Source organism: Saccopteryx leptura, chromosome 4, assembly GCF_036850995.1.
Source record: "Saccopteryx leptura isolate mSacLep1 chromosome 4, mSacLep1_pri_phased_curated, whole genome shotgun sequence".
Lineage (NCBI taxonomy): Eukaryota > Metazoa > Chordata > Mammalia > Chiroptera > Emballonuridae > Saccopteryx > Saccopteryx leptura.
Genome location: NC_089506.1, coordinates 104618367 through 104642952, shown reverse-complemented (window position 1 = coordinate 104642952; position 24586 = coordinate 104618367). Strand labels below are relative to the sequence as shown.

General features: G+C 36.1%; 1 protein-coding gene across 4 annotated transcripts in view; it reads right to left on the bottom strand.

Annotated features, from left to right (window-relative positions):
- Positions 1 to 4060: 4060 nt before the first annotated feature.
- Positions 4061 to 24586, bottom strand: part of FNDC3A (fibronectin type III domain containing 3A) — a 168725-nt gene continuing 148199 nt past the window's right edge. For all 4 annotated transcript variants that reach the window (XM_066380887.1, XM_066380890.1, XM_066380889.1 and 1 more), the window contains 10 exons: positions 23567 to 23685; positions 21128 to 21233; positions 20865 to 21040; positions 19407 to 19520; positions 17342 to 17491; positions 16961 to 17244; positions 16648 to 16860; positions 15421 to 15587; positions 14568 to 14695; positions 4061 to 6518 (listed from right to left, as the gene is read on the bottom strand). In XM_066380887.1, coding sequence (XP_066236984.1) covers positions 6204 to 6518; positions 14568 to 14695; positions 15421 to 15587; positions 16648 to 16860; positions 16961 to 17244; positions 17342 to 17491; positions 19407 to 19520; positions 20865 to 21040; positions 21128 to 21233; positions 23567 to 23685 — 1772 coding nt within the window. In that variant the 3' untranslated portion in view covers positions 4061 to 6203. The remainder of the gene's footprint in view (positions 6519 to 14567; positions 14696 to 15420; positions 15588 to 16647; positions 16861 to 16960; positions 17245 to 17341; positions 17492 to 19406; positions 19521 to 20864; positions 21041 to 21127; positions 21234 to 23566; positions 23686 to 24586) is intronic.

Here is a 24586-nt window from a genome sequence, read left to right as displayed (position 1 = left end):
ATAAACTGTGTGCTCTTTTTTGGAAACGTGTGTTCTCCCTATTTCTTTGCAGTCTTTTCACCCCTCTGAGGTTATTTTGAAACAGCTGTACAATGAATGTACTCCAAGTTTTTCATAACATGACTGGACACTAGACTTCATGCTGGTTTAAATGAGTCTGAATCAAATTTAGAGAATTATAAATTAATTCTATTATTATGACTTGAGCACTAATACATGAATTTTCCTCAGCTGTTTTCTAGATTACTTTTCAGTATATAGGCTGTGAGGAAAAGGGATCATACTACTATATAAGAACAGTCTTACTGCAAAGCAGCTGTTATTGGTAAACTGTGAAACTAAAATGTAGTTTATTCTCTAAGATGCTGAGTCACCTGAGAAATATTAAGAATCCGATACAGCTGATAAATTAGGTCTGTGCAGGCCAAATCGTTTAAAAGCTATCAAATAAAGCATATACATCTGTTAAAATAATCACTTCTTTCCAGGGGAAGGAGGTAGAAAAGTATATTCTAAACTTGGTTTATGAGTTTGTTGGTGGTCTTAACTTTTGTTTTGGCTCTAACTGAACCATGCCAATAAGTGTTTTCAAGAATTTTTGCTTAAGTATTTGTATGAAAGTTTACAAAATAAAGGAAGTTCATCTACACTTGAATCTGTAAACAAATTAACACAAGTGTACCAAGTGATTATTAACTTTGTTGTTTTATAAATTTGTATGAATTTGGAGTATCTGTTGCCCATTACATGTGCAAATAAATGTGGCTTAGACTTGTGTGGCTGCTTAAAAAAAAAAAAAGCTATCAAAGACAAACAAAAAAAAAATCAGTTGTAAACTAGGCACACCTGAAAGCAGTGGTACACCTAAGGAGGTCTGGGATGTCTGAAAAGGAAGTGAGGAGTGGCCTGTGTTCTTTGCAAAATGGACTTAAGGACCAGGTCAACTTATTCTGACTCACTGATGTCCAGGATTTTGTAGCCCTATACTGTTTATCAGTCTTTAGAAAAACTGATGAGAAATTCACACAACATATAATTAACCATTTTAAAGTGAACAATTTAGTGGCATTTAGTACATTCACAATGTTCCGAAACATTTCCAAAATAAAACCCCATACCCATTAAGCAGTTACTCCCCATTTCCTCCTTCCATCCCCTGGCAACCATTGATCTCTTTTGTCTTTATGGATTTACTTATTCTAGACATTTCATATAACTAGAACCATGACTTTTTTTTCCCATTTAACTTTTTCACGGTCCATCCTCATTGCTGCTATATTCCCCTTTTGAAGTTAGCTTGTCTCGTTTGTGGCAAGGGGCTATCTATAAAGCGTGGGAGACAGGCTGTGGGCTGGCAGGGTTGTCATAGCCTAAGGCTTAGTTTAAGAGTAAGCCTTTCCCATTCTTTTAATACTGAGATCTCTTAATACTAAGATCTTTTCAACACTAAGCTTTTCCCCACACCCTTGACCAGGGGTCCCCAAACTTTTTACACAGGGGGCCAGTTCATTGTCCCTCAGACCGTTGGAGGGCTGGACTATAAAAAAACTATGAACAAATCCCTATGCACACTGCACATCTTATTTTAAAGTAAAAAAACAAAATGGGAACAAATACTGCACATCTTATTTTAAAGTAAAAAAACAAAATGGGAACAAATACAATATTTAAAATAAAGAACAAGTAAACCTAAATCAACAAACTGACCAGTATTTCAATGGGAACTATGGGCCTGCTTTTGGCTAACGAGATGGTCAATGTGCTCCTCTCACTGACCACCAATGAAAGAGGTGCCCCTTCCTGAAGTGTGGCGGGGGCCGGATAAATGGCCTCAGGGGGCCGCATGTGGCCCATAGTTTGGGGACCCTGCCCTTGACTGTTGCATGATGTGGGTGGTGCACTCTTATGAGGAATCCAATTTATTCCCCAGATAAGTGGCTTTGTATCAGAAACTCCCCTATTTGTATATTGGCTTAAACTTTGTCTAAGCTATCTAATAAGTAAAAGACCAGGGGCTCTCACTCTCTGATCTTGCCATCAGCGTTGCAGAGGCCTCGCAATCTCATCCTCTTTTTCTCGGTGAGTCTATTTTAATTCCGCACCATTCTCCCTCAGGACCTGGAATTACTAGCTGCACTGGTTTGCGGCAATAAAGGTCCTTTCATACTTGGATGAATGACCATTTACAATGGGTTATTCCTAGGGTTGGTTGTAGGCTCAAAATGAGAGTCAAGGTATCCAAGGATGAAATTCTAGAGGAAACTAGAGCTTCTCATTTAGTCTGATAGGGCAGATTCTCATCTGACTTTTCAATCCTTAGAAGGGTGTGTGGGTTGTTTTGGATATAGCCAGTGTTAAGAACCATGCCTGGCATACATAAAGTACTTAATAAAAGCTATCATAAATGCATTATTAAAGTCAATTATTATTTTCTTCTTAGAATCTAGGACTTCTAGGAAGACACATGGGAGGATGGCGGTCAAGTGTGGGGGCACTAGACCAATCACTTGGATTCAAATCTCAGCCTATTATTCATTAGCCAGATGACCTTTGGCAGAGTGCTTGACTTCTCTGTGCTTCAGTTTATACTTAACAGGCAATGAGGAAGATTATATAACTATGGTAAAGCACTGAAAACAATGCCTAGCATACATTGAGTGATTAAGAGATGCTGGCCCTTTTGATTTGAATGGATCATGTGGCTTCAAAATCTGTCCAGTTTCAAAACTCTTTTTCTTGGCAAATTTCTCATATCAAGTATCATCCTCTTTATTATGTAAGATGAAAAACAGCCCTTTGTAGCATTTAAACATTTGAAGGAACCACTCTGGGCAATGAGAATTTGATGACAATTATTAAAATCTTAGTTCTTGTCAATTTCCTTTTTTCTGAGTTTCTTCATCCCTTTAAAAGTATCAGAAGGAAAATAATGAACAGATATATTATCTTAGAAAGTATATATGAAATAGAATATTTTAAAAACTTTAAAAAAAATTATTTTATTCATTTTAGAGAGGGGAGAGAGAGAGGGAGAGAGAATGGGGGGAGGAGCAGAAAGCATCAACTCCCATATGTGCCTTGACTAGTGAAGCCCAGGGTTTTGAATTGGCAACCTCAGCGTCCCAGGTCGACACTTGACCCACTGCACCACTGCAGGTCAGGCTTAAAAACTTTTAAAATGAGGCATTATCACCTATGTTGATGATAGGTGGTTAGGTTACAGGATGACGGAGTTTAGGTGTTTGGGGAACCATTTTCTTCTGCAGTCTGTTTCCTGATGGAGACACCATATACATGGGATCGCCCTGCAGAGAATTTGTTCATGATAGTGAGAAAGTATCTGTATTAGAAACCAATCCCTGGAAATCTCAAATATGATATATTTCCCGTGTCTAATCCATGGAAAAAAATGAGATGATGTGCACCACAATAATCAGTATCACATTCTTCTCAAGGCTGGACTCATGCTTAGTTGCTTCTGTGAATTAAAGCTCCTCCATCCACAAAATAGCTCTTCCCCAGACTTAATTTTATTGTGCCACCTGCATCTGTGGCAATTAGCTACCGAATTTAAAAAGTGATGGATGCCCAGACTGGGTCTGTGGGACAGAAATACTAATAGGGGATGAGTAAGAGGGTATGTTGCACTTTCTTGTGGAGGGCAGACCTGGGGTTAGATGGCAGTGCAGGACAGAAGGTTCTGAGGTCCTGGAGGGGGAGGAAGAAGGTATTAGAAAATAGATGAAGATACAGGAAAGATGAGGGGACAGAGATTTTCTTTTCAATGGTAAGTCTATCTAGGACTCATATTTCATATATGTAAAAAAAAAGATATCTAATGAAATGCACAAAATCAAGTCATGGGGATAACACTTCTAATTTTATTCTTTAATCTACTGATATTTACCTTCTTGAATACGGGTCCTCAAATCTTCTATTGAAGATATGAATACTATTGGGAAAATTGTTGTAAGCTCATTGCAAAAGTGGGGACCTTACATTTTCTGTAAAAGGCAGCAAATAATGAGTATATATGAATACAATAAGCATATCTCAAAAAAAGAATGATACAACCTTTATTTTCCATGGATTTTAAAGATACTTCTGCTACATAGTTTATGTACTTTTATGAGATAATAATTTTCCATTTGTATGAAGTTTAACCTTATACAATTTTAAGGTGATATGTTTGGTAGTGTATCTATAATCTTTAAAAAGTTTAGAGTTTTTGGAATGTACAGTGTATGAGGTAAAATCAAGATTACATTAAAAATTGTTTTCTCTTCTGCACTAATTTTGCAGTGAGGCTCAAATGGCAAGTACACTATTAAATGACATTTACTATCAAAAATAGGAGTTCATTTGCGTTACTATGAAAAACATAAGCCACTGTAACCACCACAGTGGCACAGTTTACCATTTTAGACATTCAACTATTATAGAAATCTCTGGGCTACTACACTCAAACTCATTTGTATTGCCAAATGTGGCACTTTTAAGTAGTTTCTAGAAAACAACCGCAATCATTTGTTTTTGGGGAAGATATCAGTCTATACATAAGAGGTTAAATTTAAATAAAATGTAAACATACAGTATATTATAGTGACAGGTCATTCTTACCACTTGGAAAGGCCAAGTTTATCCGTTTCTTTTTTGAACAAAAGTTAATGTTTTTTTTCTACAGCATGGATCATTTGACATAAAACAATTACAACATATGCCCATTCTAATATAAGAGAAATTCTTCAGAGATCTTCAAAGTACAAAACATATGTCCTTTAAAACACAAGTGCTTAGTAATCACTGAAATGCTAACCTCAGCAACTAAAATTAGTGATTCACTATCCTAAAATTCAAATAATAAATTAAAAAGGCTAGTTACAAGTGTTTTACAGATAACAGATATGATAAAACAAGAATTTTAGAAAGTTTCATCACAAACTGTATTATTACTGGCAGTCATTGACATCTAAGCAAGATGTACAATGTGATACTTGACAAAATACAATCTGATCATCCAATAACTCACAAATGCAGGCTCACAAACATTAATGAATTATGCAATTGCAAAGTGCTCTAATGCAACGTTAACCACATGCAATCAACAATTTAGAAGTATCCAAACAGACATTACATTAAACATTAGTTTTTTAATAAAGAAAGCAGCTTGAAGTTTACTGGTGCAAATTAATTTTGTCTTTAAATTTGGTGCCCCAAACAAAAAGGTTAGGTTTGATTATGAACTCTGATGGTGATGGCAGTAGTTGTGGGAGAAGCAGCGAAACTTGTAGGAGTTCTTCAAATCGGCCTATACCAGATAGATGAGTGTGTGTGTATTCCTACACTTTGTATGTTGTTTATATAAATGCCACATATGTACATGTATGTCCTTATACACATATAGTTCACAAAACCAAATCAAAAAGGTTTGAAATTCAGAGTTGATTATGATTACTTCAAAAAAGTTAACTATCTAAAAGCTCTCTGGTTATTTTCCATATTCTCAAGACCTGAAGACGTGCCTTTTGAGTACACATTAAATTATTTTAGGCCAAGTAAACTGTCAGTGCTTTCTGTAAGTGATTTGTCTATGAATTTATGACCATATAGTATAATAAGAACTCCACATCCATCAGACAAAGGCTTTTTTCCATGCATGTCCTTTCAAACAGTTCTGTTTGCTCTGCTCCTCCAGTTATTTATCATAATCTCACTTACCAAATAATTAAGACAAATGAGGAGGTAGAAATATAGCACTAGATTGCTTTCACAGCATCAGACTTACATTTTAATATAGCATGTTAGTGTGAATTTTAATCGTTCTGAATGATTCACTAGCTAATAACCTTTGAAACAGATCAGGTTGTCAGTGACACATGCTGACTGGTCAAAATATCAATTATATATTCTTGCCTCTTAGAAAATTTGTTTGACAAGAAGGCATGTCAAAAAGAAAAAAAAGAAAAATAGAAAAAAGAAAAAGCCCAATCAAACAAAAACCAAAAATTGCTATTTCTGTGGCTTGCATTCTAACAAGGTGCCAGCCTCTACCTAACAATACAAGCACTGAAAATGGCAAAAACGATGTAGTCTAGTCTCAATACCAGTGCTAAATGACACTGTTTTTGTAAAAGCAATACAGAAATAATTTTAGTACATGACAAAATAAAATGTAATACAGTATTAAAAATAAAGTTGTATTTTCACTTGATTACAAAGTACTGAATGATAAAGGCAATCAAAATGGAAAAGAAAGCAAACAGCACAAGGATGACAGCTGCACACTGCTCGTCACTGAGTGCTCGCCGGGCCCTCGTGCTTTCCACAGTGTCCCTGTTGGTGCTGGCTGGCGGTTCAGTCCTCTGAGAGATGAAGAACACTGTTGTGCTGTAGGGGCCGACCAGGTCCTGATGCCCCGCAGGGTCTTGGCACTGGCGAATGGCACACACGCGGAAACGATATTCACAGTTAAGCTGAAGGCTTGAATACCGGAATGAAGAGTCGGGACCCTTGTAAATCTGTTCATAGGTATTAGAAAAAGAGTTGTGTGTGGAGGCTGGGCAAAAAATGAGTGTTAAAATTAATTGGCTAGTTTTAAAATTATTTTTGACATGGAAGCTGGTGAAGGCCACTGATTTTTTATCTTTTAAATGATATTTAAAAAATACTTATCTACTAAAGAACTTACCTGTCTGCTGTATAAGTGCAGGAGAAATTTGAAAAGGTACAATGTAAGAGCTACCCTCACAGAGCTTGCAGAACAGTTAAGAAGTGAAGATGTGCCCCTAAAGTAGCTAGAGAACAAGCAAAATCAGACCATGGGCATTTCCCTGGTTTCCTCAAATGTAAGAAGTCAAACTTGTGAACTCATACATGAAAGGAGAAAGAGTGTCTAAATCCACTTCCCCATTACATCTCTGCAGAACTGGTCCCTGCATAGTTTCAAGTATCTGTTGAATGAAACAATGAATGAATGAATAAGGAGCTTTCTATAGGTGTTTATGGTAAGTCATTTAATAACCTTTGAAGAGATCACTTAGACCAGGGGTCCCCAAACTTTTTACACAGGGGGCCAGGTTCACTGTCCCTCAGACCGTTGGAGGGCCGAACTATAAAAAAAAATTATGAACAAATCCCTATGCACACTGCACATATCTTATTTTAAAGTAAAAAAACAAAACGGGAACAAATACAATATTTAAAATAAAGAACAAGTAAATTTTTTTTTTTTTTGTATTTTTCTGAAGCTGGAAACGGGGAGAGACATGTCAGACAGACTCCCGCATGCGCCCGACCTGGATCCACCCAGCACGCCCACCAGGGGCGAAGCCCTGCCCACCAGGGGGCGATGCTCTGCCCCTCCGGGGTGTCGCTCTGCCGCGACCAGAGCCACTCTAGCGCCTGGGGCAGAGGCCAAGGAGCCATCCCCAGCGCCCGGGCCATCTTTGCTCCAATGGAGCCTTGGCTGCGGGAGGGGAAGAGAGAGACAGAGAGGAAGGAGGGGGTGGGGGTGGAGAAGCAAATGGGCGCTTCTCCTATGTGCCCTGGCCAGGAATTGAACCCGGGTCCCCCGCATGCCAGGCTGACACTCTACCGCTGAGCCAACCGGCCAGGGAAGAACAAGTAAATTTAAATCAACAAACTGACCAGTATTTGGGAACTATGCTCCTCTCACCACCAATGAAAGAGGTGCCTCTTCCAGAAGTGGGGCGGGGGCCGGATAAATGGCCTCAGCGGGCCGCATGCAGCCTGCGGGCCGTAGTTTGGGGACCCCTGACTTAAGACTAACAGAATTGGATCTTAATAGCCAAGTCCTCTGCCTATCCTTTAGGAGGAAAATAGCAAGAATGGAATTCTATGGATTTTCAGGAGTGTGTGTTAGTGATTAAGAGAATACAGAATGGGGGCGAAAGTAGGTTTACAGTTGTCCATATGGAAAATAATTCAAGAATAAACTGTGTTTTATGTACTCACAATTGTAACCTAATTTTCTTTTTTGGGGGGCCTTGATCAGGAGGATGTGGGCCCTTGTAGAGCTACTTTTTCCCACCCTGTATGTATGAGAATGATCACCCCTGGGTCCAAGCTGTGTTCTACCACCTTCTACTCCATGGGATCTTATACCAATTATCTTAGTATAATGTACATATCAGTAGTTATCTTGTATGGTAATTATGATAATGAAATAAACGGCTACTTGTTAAAGCCTACAGCAAGTACTCAATATATGAAGCTATCATTTCCATTAATAAGTCCCTTCCCTGATTCTGTATGTAGGAAAAGCAAGGCTCACGGTGATCTTCCAGCTGAGTTCTCCCTGCTAGCTGGTGGCTATAAGTCAGATTAACCCAAACCTGGGCTAGCATTCTTTCAAACAATTTTAGATGCCTCAATTGTATCCAAGCTGTAAATCTAAATTTTTTACATACTGGTTTGCTCCCAAGGGAACAATCTAAGATCTGTCTCATTTTGTGTTTCCAGAATCCAGCATGTAATAGGTACTTAATAAAAGGCAACTAAATTAGTGAATTATTGACTATTTTTACTTCAAAATGTATTAGCAGTGGATGCTGAGAAGATATACAAAGAAACTCTTATTTAAGAAGGTAAGCCTAAGACAAGTCTTCAAGAAAATGGTGACCATACATTAGTTAGTTCTGAGGATGCAAATGAGCGTTTCAGGAAGTGAGAGCACAGACAGGGTTCATGCCTAGGCAATGGTAAAAGGACTAAATAAATTAGAAGCTTGTATTAAAATGCAGTGTGAAACAGCACATAAACTGAGGCCAACTTAGTAAAAGTAAAAGTAAAGAATAGTATGTATTGTATTTGTCTTATGGGCATAATATGGGTGTTTTTTATTTTTGTTTATAAATTTTTCTTTGCTTTCCATGTTTCCAAATAAGCATAGTAGTATGGTTAGAAAAAACTCAATGAATGGCATCTGACAAATGGCAAAGTGATATGTAAGAGATTTGACAGAAAGGAAGAATATGTTAATATATTAGTAGGAAATTTAAGTTTGATTCCCCAGGGCCACTTTAGGGGTGTGATATTTAAAAAGTGTTTAAGGAATCCTGATCATAAGGCTGAGGGAAGTAAGCAGGAACAGGGACTCTTGCTGTATAAAAACACAAGGTTATGAGGCCTTAGTATAGTTCTAGTTTTTATAGATCATTTTTAGAAATCAATTTTACTTAAATAAAAGCTAACATACTCCCAACCCCCTCCCCCCATTCTTCCAAGAGTTTAAAGCTTTGGCATGAAAATGGTGTTAGTGTTTACAACACTGATGATGTAAGGAAGACGGAGAAGAGAGATGGGAAGGAAGATGACATGAAATTTTCATTTGTGTTTTAGATGTTAGAAGGATATATAAACAGGGAGACATCTTATAGGTAACTTTAGATACAATACTGAAAAAACAAATGAACTTGCTAAAGCTAATTGAAAAAGGTTTTGGCCCTGTCTCAGTGGCTCAGTGATTACAACGTTGTTCTGGTTCATCAAGATCACGAGTTCAATCCCCAGTCAGCACACAAACAAGAGCAACCAATGAGTGCATAACTAAGTGGAACAACAAATTAATGCTTCTCTCCCCTTGCCCCCAAAATCAATGAAAAAATTAAAAAGGAGAAAAAAGAAAAAAAGAGATTTATATACCCAAGTGAAACTATTTAAAATAAGCCTCAAGCTTGAGATAAACTGGGTTAGGTATTAGAATAAAATATAAAAATAAAATAAATAATGCTATTTACGCCTCTCCATCCTTTTCATATTAACAAAGTAAAATTATTGTGACTTTAATAAACAGAAAAGGACAAGTAAAAACTAATTCATAATTTTTGGCCTGGAGCTATTGCTCACATAGTATTACATACAATAAAAACAAAACAAAAATAAAACAGCTCCTTATTTGCTATCAATCAACTATCCATTTATAAGGAGAGTGTGGCAAATACCAATTAATGCAGGTTTAGTTAAGAGAATGGCAGGTAAGAGATTACTGGTTTTATTTTGCATTTCAATTAAGAAATGCAAACTAAATTTAAGCTTGTGAAGTTTGTGCATGTTTAGTTGGCCAAGAATTTTGAAATAGTATGTCAAGTGCAACAGAATTTTACAGAAAAATCTTTAAAGAAAGTTTAGAGCAGCGGTCGCGACCCACAGGTTGAGAACCGCTGGTTTAGAGTTTCACAAATTGGTACTGGTCTTTATTTTGGCTTTGTGAATATATCACATCATGGAGAAAGTAACAATTATAGAACTGGGGCCAATAAAAATAAAACCAGTATCTTACCTGCTTATATCTATCTTTACACCTATATTCTAAAAACTCATTTGGTTGGCTAGATTAATTTACCAAATACCTTAATACTAAAATTCAAAAGATTTCTGTTATCTTAATTTAAGGGTACATGTACATGCTTACTATCAAAGATAACCACTTTAGAAGCTGTTATTATAGAGGAATAAATTCTAATTATTTTTATTTTTTGTGTACATTACATACCCACAAATCTGATTTTACATTGGCTAAATAACTGGGTAATATGCACTGTATACATTATTTATAGCAGTAACTATAAGACTGATTTCAGCAGTACATTACTTTTAGACTGAGTGTCCTTATTTAAACATCTCAAGATTTATTACGCATTTGATTATAATTAAAAGTCATTATTCATTATGATATATAATTAGGCATATGCTATCATATAACTTGGCATATAAGGTCACATGTGAGCCTTCTGTCATTTATGAATACACTATTGCAAATCATTACTTTGTAGTAATAAATGCATGAAAAGAACAGTAAAAACCCTCACAAACTGATCACAACCACACAGCTCTTGTCTCTACCATTACCCCTTTTCATTATTGCTGGGAAAGCTGTAAGTGAACTTGGAGCTTTTAAAGCAGTTCTTAAATTTATTGTGCACAAGTTCTAGAACTTAGGAAAAAAAAAAAAAAGTGTGGGTACCACTCCCAGATACGTATTTAGGTTCATTAGGTCTGCAGGCTACTCTGAGGAGTGCTCTTTTGAGAATCTAAGTTCAGAAAGGAAGAAGTTGTATAGAATCCAACAGGCCTCTGCCCAGTACCCATTCTCTGATGCTGCCGACAGTATCTGGATCTCAGGTGGGGTTTCAAACTCTCTCTTACCTGGGAGAAACTGGCCTGCCTCTTAACTCCAGAGGTGGGCCGTGGTTGGCTTTAGCCCTGGCATAGTCAGGGATGGCTTTGTAACTCAAAGTGCTCTCCCCACCTATCCAGCCCCCCCTCCCCCGAATGTGAATAAGGAAGAGTAAGTTCCATATGGCGAAGGGCAGCCATTGAAGACTGTGAGAGAAACTATGTCCCTGTAGACTTAACTGAGTTTCTGGATCAACCAGTTCTGAAACATGACTACCTTCAGGAGAGGATACTTAATTGCTTATAAGCCAGTTTGAATTGATTTTATTGGTGTTTGCAACAAGATGAACTCTAACACAAGAACTGCCTTAGGTATAGAGATTCCTAGGTGGGGCTGATCTTCTTTGAAAGTGGCTCTATTGTCCCCAATATTTTCACTTCACCTCATTATACCACTTGAAATGGCATTTTGGTTAAAATGCACTTGCTTTCAAAAATACATACACTTTTAAGATTAAAGAGCCAGCAGACACTTGACTTTTGGCATGAATTTTCTCAAGCAAATACTCTTTCTTTAATGCTAATAAGGTCAGCTATATTGTGTATATGGGAGTTATATGTATGCAAGAGAGAGGCAAGAGTCAGAGGAGAGTATAATTTTAGACAATGGGGGCAAGTCTAAATGAGGTGCTGCACAGCAGGGCAGAGCCTCAAGAACGCAGCAAGGGCTAGTCAAAACCTCTGACTGATCAAAGACCTATCATCAAAGGGAAGAATGCAAAAAAATCAATTTGTTTCTAAATCCCCAAACTTAGCAACATTATAGGTTAAACAGGGTTTTACAGGCTAACTTAGAAACTCAACCACCAATTTATAAATACGTATTTTCGCCCCATAAGACGCACCTGACCATAAGACACATCTAGGGTTTTAAGGAGGAAAATAAGAAAAAAATATTCTGAACCAAATGGTGTGTTAAAATATTTAATAAAATACCATATTTTTTGCTCTATAAGATGCACGGGCATTTTCCCCTCCACTTTTGGAGGAAAATAAGTGTGTCTTATGGAGCGAAAAATACAGTAATTCCCCTTCTTAAAAACAAACAGTTCTAGTTCCTGCTGCCATAGAATAAAGATCCACCTACACCTGGCCTCCTCCACTACACACTCCTTTCTTGAGCCTTATTCAAGTTATACTTGAGAACTCAGTTCCTCCTAAGCTTGCCAGTCCCCTAAAAGACTCACTTAAATGACGTCCCTTTTTGTAAGGTAGGTTTTATCTTCATTATGACCTTTTATTTGTTCAGCTATATATAATGTCATGTTTATAATAATTCTGCTTGCTTCCTAAATTTAATTCTAAACATCTTGAAATCAGAACAGTAACTTAATAATTTAGCTCCCCATCATTTTTTCCAATAATTCTTTATATGTAATATTTAAATAATGTGTGCTGAATATCAAGTAAATTTCAAATAAAATATAAAATTCTATGAATGAAATTGAACTCTTAAAAAAAGACTTTCAAACGTTTGAAATATAACTGGCTAACAAATTGTAAAAGTTTTATAAACATTTGAGAAATTTAAATTTAGATGAGCATACATAAGATGAAGTTCTACAGAAATTAGTATTTTAGGTTTTACAGTGTGTGAAAGTGATGACAGGGTTTAGCTTTTAAATTACAATTAGCATTGCTCTTTCATGTAGTGGTATTTGTTAAAATTCATACAGGACTCAAATGTGGGGTCCCTATTTCCTTTAAACATGTAATACAATTACATTTTCTTTAATATTAATTTGGCTTCCTCCTTGGAAGGAAGCCTGCTTATCTGTAAATTATATTAAAATCTAATTATCACATCAATTTGCAGATGGCTTAATAAGAAAAACAATCACATGCCAAATTTAATATGACTTTTTGGGGCCTTTTGTAATTTCAGTTAAGAAATTATACTTCTATACTTAATAAAATTTGAAAGAAAGATATATCTATACTGGAAAATATTCTATTATTAATAGTTATAACAGAAGACTAAAATAAAGATGAATGATTGGTTTTCTAGTGGAAAAAACAAATACAAGATGAAATACTAAAATCAAAACAACCCAGCTTAAAAGCCCTCAAGATCAAGAAGGTTGATAGCAAAAATGGAAAATCAGATAAAATAAATATAGAAATTAGGTTTTTGAGTTGCATAAAAACTTCTTTACCTTTGAAATTTGTTGGCCAGGAAGTTGATACCTTCTCTAGGCTTCTAGAATAACGGTATCTATTGTCATATTTACAACACTGCATTATAATTATTACTGTTATTATTATAAAAGCCTCCTTAATGGTCTCTCCCCTTCTGTCCTTGTTTCAATCTTGGCAAAATAATCTTGTGCCTGATCCTGTGACAATTCTGGTCAAAATCCTCTACTGCTCATTTTACATGGAGTGCAAGTCCAAGTATAGCCTATAGTGCCCCACATGCTATCCACACCACTCACACACCCCCTTCCATTAACTCTACCTGACTTCATCTACCATTCTTCCCCTTGCTCACAACCGCCCTAGCCACACTGCCTCCTTGTTATTTATTAAATTTAATCACATTCCTACCCCAGGGCCTTTACACCTATTGTTTCCTCTTCTTGGAACACACTTCTCCCCATATTTACTTCCTTTGGGTTTCTGTTCAAATGTGATCTGACTGCCTGTATAAATAATACTAGCTGTCTCTCCCCCCAGTACTTCCTATTCCTTTTATTTTTCTCCACTGCAACTATCACTATTTAACAAATGATAGTTTCGTTGCTTATAGTATCTTTTTCTACTAGAAATGTGAGCTCCATAGAGGCAAGGACTTTTTATTCAGTGTTGTATACTGAGTGCCTGATACCTTTTCAAACAATACTTGTCAAATGAACAAATGATCTGTTTAAGTGTAGTTCACATCCAAAAGATTTGAATCCTGAGGTCCTGTGTAGTTACTAATCTTAGAAACATTTTAAATACTGAACACAGTTTTTTCAATTACACTTGACATAATTATATTAGTTTCAGATGTACAACATGGTGATTAGATATTTATATAACTTGTGATCACCCCAGTAGGTCTAGTACCCATATGACACCACACACAGTTTTTACAGTATTACTGACTATACTCCCTTTGGTGTACTTTATATCTTTTGACTCTTTTTATAACTGCCAATTTGTACCTCCTAATCCCCTCACCTTTTTCATCCCCAATCCATAATCTGGCAACTATCAATTTGTTCTCTTTTTATCTATAAATTGAACGAATGTTTTTGAATTAGGAAGATAGAGAGAGCCAATCTTGCATTGAAAAAATTCATAAAATTGAGAATGGTAAAGAAAATAATATTAATCTCCACAGATTATAAAAAAATAAAAATCTCCAATTATATATTGGCACATACCTGTTTGAATTCAGAATCTTTTCCCACCATAACTTGAAGACTGTAAATAACTGGATCTCCTTTCATTGGCTGTAAACATTCCCATGTAATTTCACAAGTGTGATCATTGACTTTCTCTATTTTGGGGGCTGCAGAGAATTAAAAAATAAATAAAATCTGCTCTACTTAATTTTTACTTCGAACATCAAACAGGTACTTGTTTTAATCAAAATCAACAAAACTTGAAAACTTTAAAATTTGGATAAATACACGAAGTACAATCTTGCTGTGGTCACTTTAAAATAACACTTCTGAAATTAATTTTAAAGATATATGCATATACAAATGTGTATGTGTGTGTAAATTTCATTTAAAAAATTCAAGTCAGCATACAGAAACAGATCTATGTTCATGTCTCTATCTCTTCCTTCCTTTCTCTTTAAAACCAATTTAAAAAAATTTAAAGAATTTGTTTTGCTTAACAATCTGACTTCTCTCCCTGAAATCCTAATAAATGAAATAACAATGACTCAAAACAACCAGAATTTGTGAATTTTTTCTTTTAAGTAACAATAACAAAAACAGCTATTGACCTTGTTAGAAACCAGCCTATCCAACTTAGTATTTTTTTGTTAGATTATTAAAAAGATCAGTGACAAAAACCACTACTTGTCTGAATATCAAAATGCCAGATAAAATAGCTTTTATCATTGAGTGAAACTACCAGTAGGTAGGCTTATCTATCAAATTTCTTTCTTACAAATATTGGACTTATACTGCATAATAAATTTTAGTTACAGTACATAAAGCACTTGGTGAAAATGCATTTAAAAATCATTTCTTATTAAAGAAAACTGGAGGCTGTATAACTTACCTTTCAAAGCAGCTGGGACAGATTTTGGAGTAGTGAAAATATACTCTTGGGACAGAGGCCCTTCCCCTGCTTCATTACAAGCTTGAATACAGAATTTATAGGGTGTTGATTCATTAAGCCTCTGTACTTTGTATGTATGACATGGGCCTCTGTACAGGGACACAAACCTAAAATGGAAATGGTTTATTAAAAATAATCCTTGGCCTGACTTTGGCGGCACAGTGGATCAAGTGTCAACCTGGAACACTGAGGTTGCCAGTTCAAAACCCTGGGCTTTGCCTGGTCAAGGCACATATGGTAGTTGATGCTTCCTGTCCCCCCCACCCCCCCACCCCCGTCTAAAATGAATAAATAAAGTCTTAACAATTAAAAAAAACCCTTGACTACCTTATGTTTAAAAACTACTAAAAAAATACAGATGGGACATTATTTAGGAATAATAGCTTACTCCTAGAATTTAATGCCAGGATTGGTTTGTCACTCCAAATCATGTATGTTTTTTCATCAGATGTTGAAAATTACAGAACTGGTAAATTTCCCAATTACATGGTTTTCTGAAACATTATGGCTAAATTTCATATCCAAACATGGTAACTATTTCTTTTTGAGCTTCTGACTGTTGTGTTTTAATATACACATTTAAAAAGTTACTCAGAACACCACAATTTTCATTATAAATTATTCCTACCTGGACTCAAACATATAATTTGTCACATAAAAAAGATAACTCTCAATTCCCAGGCATAATTTTAGCTGATTTGGTGATGTTTTCTAGAGCTTCACATAGCAGTATGAGAGAATATATTATTTCCCATAAATTATCCACTCAAACTGCCTGATGAGAAGTTTAACATTGTACATGTTACCTATAAGTTCAATGTTCCCCAGTATTTTTGATTGGTATTTAATGAATGCGTATATAGTTCTATTAGTCTGAAAACTATAGTCAGGTTAAAAATGAAAGAATTAAAAATAATTCTTATGCGATCCTTTCTGGGTAGCTCATTGTTAGAGCATCATCCCCATACGCCAAGGTTGCAGGTTTGATCCCCAGTCAGGGTACATACAAGAATCAACCAATGAATGTATATATAAGTGGGACAACAAATCAATGTTTCTCTCTCTAAAATCAATAAAACAAAATTAAAAAAAAACTTACATGAATTCTATTTTAAAATTTATATATTTAAGACCCAAGAAACTGAAGAAGCAATTAAAAACTCCTACCTTCCATTCTTATCCTCCATCTGCAGGTGGTACTGGATAGAATCTGTTGACAATATCTTTGGGGTTCCTTCTCCCCATTTCAGCTTAAGGTTTTGGTGGCTGAAGGCAACACATTCCAGACGAGGTGGATCAGGAGGGAGGGGCTTTGTTTTTAACTTTATCATGTGGCTGAAAGGACCAGCCCCAAGGCTATTCAAGGCTTGAATTCGTATTCTAAGTGCCACATTAAAAGAAAAAAAGTTTAGTTTATGATTATTCTATTTAAGGTGTCACTCTTGTCTACGCAAAAACTGACACAGTTTTTATAATGTACCTGTATGTTGTATCTGGTTGCAAATTGTCTATAATATAGCTTGTAACCTTTCCTACTGTCAAAGGCTGTTTATCTCCAAAGTCTATGCTGTAGGCAAGGATTTCTGAACCATGGTCACGAGGCTTTTCCCAGCTTATTGAAAGGCATGTAGAAGGTGAATAATTGGGATTTTCTATATCATCATCACTTATTTCTCGAAGACAAGTTACCATAGCAGGAACTGATGGTGGAGTCACACAGGCTACTACGTCACTGAAAGGGCCTGCACCCACAATACTCAGAGCCTGCAAAATAACAGAGCTCATAGTTAACAACCACATGACCATAAAAATGCTCACAAAACCCTGGACAGAGTAAGTGACAGGCCCTGATCACCTTTACCTGGACTCTGCAATAGTAGGTAGTTGCTGGTGAAAGTCCTTTTACTTCATAACTGAGACCGGGACCACAGTAACATATCTGCATACTTCCTTCAACTCCTCCCCACTCCAATCGATATTCAGTGACATCAGTTCCATTACTCAAAGGGACCTTTAAATTAAGAAAAATGATACAGGTCTTAAGTTCTTTACCCAAAAATATAAAAAATGACTGTTTTTGAATTTCTTTAAAAATTTTAAGCAGGCCTGATGAGGCGTTGGTACAGTGGTTAGAGCATTGGTCTGGGACGCTGAGGACCCAGGTTCAAAACCCTGAGGTTGTTGGCCTGAACACAGGCTCATCTGGCTTGAGTGTGTGGGATCACAGTCATGACTCCATGGTTGCTGGCTTAAGCCCAAAGGTTGCCGGCTTGAAGCCCAAGGTCAAAGGATTGAGCAAGGGGTTTACTCACTCTACTGGAGCCCCCGGTCAAGGCACATATGAGAAAGCAATCAATAAACAACTATGATGTCGCAATTAGGAGTTGGTGTTTCTCATCTCTCTCCCTTCCTGTCTGTCCTTGTCTATCCCTCTCTCTCTCACTAAAAAAAATTTTTTTAAAGCAGAATTAAGACTATTCAATATTACATTTTTATTTAATAAGGGCACTTGAATTTAAGACTGGTCAAAAAAATATAAACTTTTTTCTTTTTTAAAAAAGATTTTATTTATTCATTTTATAGAGGAAACAGAGAGAGAGAGAAGGGGGGGAACAAGGAAGCAACAACTCCCATATGTGCCTTGACCAGGCAAGCCCAGGATTTTGAACCAGAGACCTCAGCATTACAGGTTGTCTTTTCTTTCTTTCTTTTTTTTTTTTTTTTGAGAGAGAGAGAGAGAGAGACAGACAGACAGACAGACAGGAACAAAGAGAGATGAGAAGCATCAACTCATAGTTGCAGCACCTTAGTTGTTCATTGATTGCTTTCTCATATGTGCGTTGCCTAGGGAGCTCCAGCTGAGCCAGTGACCCCTTGCTCAAGCCAGCAACCTCTGGACTCAAACCAGCGACCATGGGGTCATGTTTATGACCCCACACTCAAGCCAGTGACCTTGGGGTCATGTTTATGATCCCAAGCTCAAGCCAGTGACCTCAGTTTTGAACCTGGGTCCTCAGCATCCCAGACTGATGCTCTATCCACTGTGCCACTGCCTGGTTAGGCTAACTTTGTTTTCAATTAGAAATAAAAATATGACTGAATTGCTTTAGAAAGAGTACTTTAAGATAAACATACTTCTAAGTAATCCTATTAAGTAATACAAAATGGTAAATCATACAAGAATATTTTCTTTGTTAAATTTCAAAGGAAACTGAAAATGTAATTATCATTACTGATTATAATTATACACAAAAATACACTGGAGATAATAAATATGAGAAATAGTATTATACTAATTCTTATGAATGTTTCTTCTGAACATTAAGCTAGCTAGCCAGTGGCTAAATATCTCAGTACTGAGACAAAACATTTGATAAAACATAAAGCACATCATGAATAAGAATCTACATACTTGTAATGCAAATATAGCTTATTGAAATGCTTCAAAGAGAAGAAAGAACTCACTTTTTATCATGTGAATTCAATTAGACTTACTCTTTGTATAAAGATAGGATATGAACAGTATCTTTATTATTTTATATCAGGGATCGGGAACCGTTTTGGCTGAGAGAGCCATGAATGCCACATATTCTAAAATGTGATTCCGTGAGAGCCATACAATGGACCCATGTGTACCTTATGCATTATCCAATAAAAATTTGGTGTTGTCCTGAAGGACAGCTGTGATTGGCTCCAGCTACCCGCAACCATGAACATGAGCAGTAGGAAATGAATGGATTGTAATACATGAGAATGTTTTATATTTTTAACGTTATTATTTTTTTTATTAAAGATTTGTCTGTGAGCCAGATGCAGCCATCAAAAGAGCCACATCTGGCTCGCGAGCCATAGGTTCCCGACCCCCGTTTTATATAAACTATTCTAACTTGCTTAAGAAAGTAAATAGAAAATTACAAGTACAATACCTCCCAATTCACTTGGGCACAAGTTGCAGATCTGCAGGTAACTTGAGGGGGCTTGCACTGATCTGGTGGTCCAGGTGCTGTAGTAATATCACATTTTTCTGAAAATGGTCCAAACTAGAAAAACAAATATAACCAGCATTTTCATTTTACACCTACTGACTGCATAGCTCTCCATAAAAATTCACAAATAAATAAGTGTATAATTCCTCTCCTTTAAAACTATCTGGTCATAATATAATTCTAAAAGCATTCATAGAAAGTACAGATTTAATGATCATGAACTTCCCTTACTCCTTCATGAACTGTTTTTTCTGAGAAGGGCAGGGAATTAGGGAATTAGGTAGGTAGAATCAGGCCAAAGAAATAATGTGAGGGAGTAAAGAAATGGATACCAATTAAAAGCATGAGATGGTAGGCATAAATTCTATCTTAAAATTTACAATAATTTCAGAAGGGTCTAAAAGGTATGTTCCTTGGAAATACAGAAAGCAAGTGTTTACTTAAGATGATTTAGACAAATTATTACAAACCTGAAAATACAGATTAAAGATACTAGTATCAAAGACACTATACCATATACTATACTTGGGCTGACAAGATGAGTTATGTATGAACTGCCAACAAAATATATAAATTTGACATGTAAGAAATTTAGAAATAAGGTTACAGATATAAATGCTGAATTCATCTGGAGAACATAAAATGTAGTATAGTTTACTAAAACCCCCAATAATGGGAAGGAAAGCTTAGTTTAATTTTGTAAAATTTTAATTATAAACTAGTTCAAAGAAAGTGTTCCTCAGTTCAGAAATTACTGCTGTGACCTTAGAGAACCTGCTTCCATGCAGAGGTGAGAGGCTGTCATAGTTGAGTGGGAAGGGCTTCGGCTCTGGGTCTGAAAAACCTAAGTCGAAGGCCTGTCTCTATCACTTCTGTTTGTGTGACTATGAAAAAGAGTCTAGTTTCTCTGGACCCCAGCCTCCTTGGTTGTAAATGGAAATATCACCCATTTTGTCTATTTCATGGAGTTGTACAGCTATTTAGATAATATTTTTAAAAATCCACATAAAACCAGAAGTGCTTAAAATGTAGTTTTTATGCAAAAAAAAAAAAATTACAATTATTTGCCAATGGAAAGTAAATGCTACATATAACCAGCCTCAAAAAAACAAATATTTCATCTTATACTCTTGTTTCCACTCTTTGATTTATTAAGCTCTATTAGCATCACCTGAACGGCAAATTTTTGACCAGCTCAAGTGTCACAAACTGTAAGTGGGATTTAAAAATACAAAGGTTCTATAAAATAAGTTATGTTATATACTGACCTCTCTCTCTTATTTATCATATAGGCTTAAAATGATAAATTGCAAAATATGGAGTTACAAATAAGGGGTGTAATTATATGTTATATGAAACACCACTGTGAATGTAATTCAGTCACCATTGTCTTCCTACCCCCATTTTGTTAGCTGCATGCAGTCTGAAGCTGTAAGTCTTCCCAGGAAGCAGGCTGCTCACTGTACATTCTACTTCAGAACCTTGGTAAACTTCTCTGGGTTCATCTTTTTCTACTGGAGACATTTCCACACGATAGCAAGAAATAGGAGCTCCACCATCTACCGAAGGGGGTCCTAAAAGTGGAAAGATTTATGCAACTTAAAAAGGGGAGTATATTTAGTACTAATTCAATTATAATTTATTACCAAAATGGAAATTACCCCATCGTAATTGTATTTCTTTTGCTTTGGGTCTACCCTGTAATCTGGGAGGAAGGCATGGGCCAGGAGGCACCGCTGGAGTCTGCACAAGTAAAGTTTCAGATACCTGCCAAAACAAAAGCAAAAACAAAACAAAAACGCCCCAAGCTAAAGAATTATATTGCTTTTGTTAAAGAAAAATAACACAAACACAAAGATTACAACAAATATGAAACTGTACTTAACTAACAAATGAAAATAAAGTTTTGAATAAAATCAAAACCCAGTTAAATAATTAAAACTCAAATTTTATATAGACAAATAAAATAAAGACACTATGAGTACCATAAGCAAAGTAGGTTACCAAAAAAACAAAACAAAAACAAAATAAAAACTCTTCGTTTTCGCCTGACCTGTGGTGGCGCAGTGGATAGAGTGCTGGCCTGAAATACTGAGGCCACCAGTTCAAAACCCTGAGCTTGCCAGGTCAAGGCACAAATAAGAAGCTATGACTACGAGTTGATGCTTCCCACTTTCCTACCACCTTTTCTCTCTCTCTAAAAAAAATCAATAAATAAAATGTAAAAAAACCAACTCTTCTTCTTTTCATAAATAAAGACCAAAAGAACCCTACCAATACAACTTAACTGATATAATTTCTTTTTAAAATTGATTTTGAGAGAGAGAGAGAGAGAGAGAGAGAGGTGAGATGTGGGAAGCATCAACACGGAGTAGTGGCTTCCTGTATGTGCCTTGACGGGGCAAGCCCAGGGTTTCAAACTGGTGACCTCAGCATTCCAGGTTGACATTTCTGGATATCATTTTTGACCTTGTCAAAATGGATCCATAAATCTCTTCCTAAGGAGGGATGTTTTAACATTCTGTAAATGCTACTTGCTATGTTTAGACTATTTTGGCTACTTTACTGTTCACTGTATTTTTAACCTAAGCACTGATTGATTTAAAACAACTCTTTTTTTCCTGTCCAACTAAAATTAATTAAAATTAATTAAGAATTCATTCATGAATTAAAATTAATTAAAAAATCAAGTAAGTTTTTCCAAGTTAGTATTTGGTATTACTTTCAGCTTCTCTGCAATTAAAAAAAATTTTTTTAATTGAGTGATTAATTTAGAGACTCAGGAAGGGAGAGAAAGGTAGTGGGGAGAGAGGGAGAAGGAAAGGGGGAAAGTGGGAAAGGAGGAAAGGAGGAGAGGGGAGGAGGGGAAAAGGGGAGAAGGAGAGAAGGAGGAGAGAGGAGGAGAGAGAGAGAAGGAGGGAGAGGGTGCGGGAGAGGGGGAGGGGGAAGGGGAGGAGGAGGGAGGAAGGTAGGGAAGGAGGAAGGGAGAGAGAAGCATCAACTCACTGTTCCACTTAGTTGTGCATTCACTGGTTCCTTCCCATATGTGCCCTGACTGGGGATTGAACTCACAACCTTGGTGCTTCAGGAAGATGCTCTGACTAAGCTAACTGGCCAGGGCTATCTCTGCAATTTTTTAAAAAAATGTCTTTTTGTTTTATTTTAAAAGATATTTTCTTTAAAATACTGACACAAACCCAGTGCCATATTCCTTACCCACATTGTATTAAGGTTACACTTAACTTTCTTTCCAAACATTAAATATATGGTCATCACCTTATTCAAAGAGGTATCTTATATAAGAATGCTATAATGCTATATTAGAAATATAGCTTTTCTGGATAGGATTGTAGGAAAGGTTTGCTTTTTTTAAAATCCAGTAGATTTTCTCATTAGATAAAATGAGGCAACTGAATCTCAAGCCTGCTGGATAGAACTGGTACTCAAGTTTCACAATACTTGCATTTTCAACTAAAAGCTTGTAATTCATTTTTAAAAAGTCCTTTTATTGCACTAAATTCTGTTTGAAAAATAATAACAATTATAAATACTCCAAGAAACCATTCTTGGTTAAATTCATTAAAATAAACCAACACTCCCATTAAAAAACATACTTCTCCAGAACATTACATATTTCTCATACATAGTATGGGACATTTTAAATTCATCTTGGTTAATGGGTCTCTAATAATAAATGTAATTACCAACTTTTCTGAAATAAGTAAATATTAGAATCTACATTCAAATAGTAAATGATATTTTGTGGTTTGTCTTGATACACAGTTTAGTTATTTTATTTCTATTTGTTAGGTATGGTTATTAAGCAACATCCTAAAATTTATCTTTATAAAATTTTCTGCAATGTTTTCATATATTTGTTTTTTTCCAAAGCTAAACACCAAGCAGAAAATAGGTATTCACTGAATATAGACTATGAGCTAAGCATTATTACTAGAATATTCTGGTGACTATAAAATTAACAACCTGGGCCACAGAAATTACTTTTATACATGTGTAAATGCATTTTATAATTGAAATGGCATCTGGTGGTCTCATTTCATTTGACCAAAGTTGAAAAAAAAACTCTTTGTAAGTATTACCGCACTCTGTCCTCCATCACTGATGCAATAAACGCGTAAACGATAGAAACAGCCTGGAATCAGTCGATCACAAAGATGTTCCCTAGTAGCTCCACTGTATATCATATCCCATTTGTTTCCTGTAAGGGGAAGAATTATGTTCAATCAGCTCTAAGGTAATGTTTAACGTTTTGGTATCATGGACACGGCAGGTATCCTAGCTTCACTAAATAAGTGTTTATGCAATTTGTCAGAAACAATTTAAGCTTGTTTCAAGTTTCCTGGAAATGATCTAATTTTCTTTATCTGTGTAGCTTCCTAGACAAATTTGAATGACTTTGTTGAAGGGAAATAGCTCTGTAACTCTGTAGAGACTTTGGCTTAGATTGATAATTTGCTTTTAATTAAGCATTTTAAATGTGTTTACTGGTCCAGTAATAACATTATAATACAAAAAGAGTAGAAAAAACCAATACCATAGGAAATTTAGTCTTAATTAAAAGACATCCTTATTTTTTGCAGGCAATAAATCAGTTCACAGAAATAAAGATTGTTAAATGTGTCATTCAAGAATAAAGTTCACTAGGCATAAAATTTATTATTAAAACTAGTATAATGTAAATTAAATAAATTTTGGAAGATAAATTTTCTCTGATACATTTCGGTATAAATCTAACAGAAGAAGCCCTGGCCAGTTGGTTCAGTGGTAAGAGTGTTGGGCCAGCGTGTGGAAGTCCCACGTTCGATTCCCAGTCAGGAATCGAACACAGGAGAAGCGCCCATCTGCTTCTCTACCCTTCCCCTTCTCCTTTCTCTCTCTCTCTTTTTCCCCCTACCACAGCCAAGGCTCCACTGGAGCAAAGTTGGCCCGGTGCTGAGGATGGCTCCATGGCCTCCACCTCAGACACTAGAATGGCTCCGGTTGCAACGGAACAGCAGCCCAGATGGGCAGAGCATCGCCCCTTAGTGGGCATGCTGAGTGGATCCCAGTCGGGCGCATGCAGGAGTTTGTCTCTCTGCCTCGCCACTTCTCACTTCAGA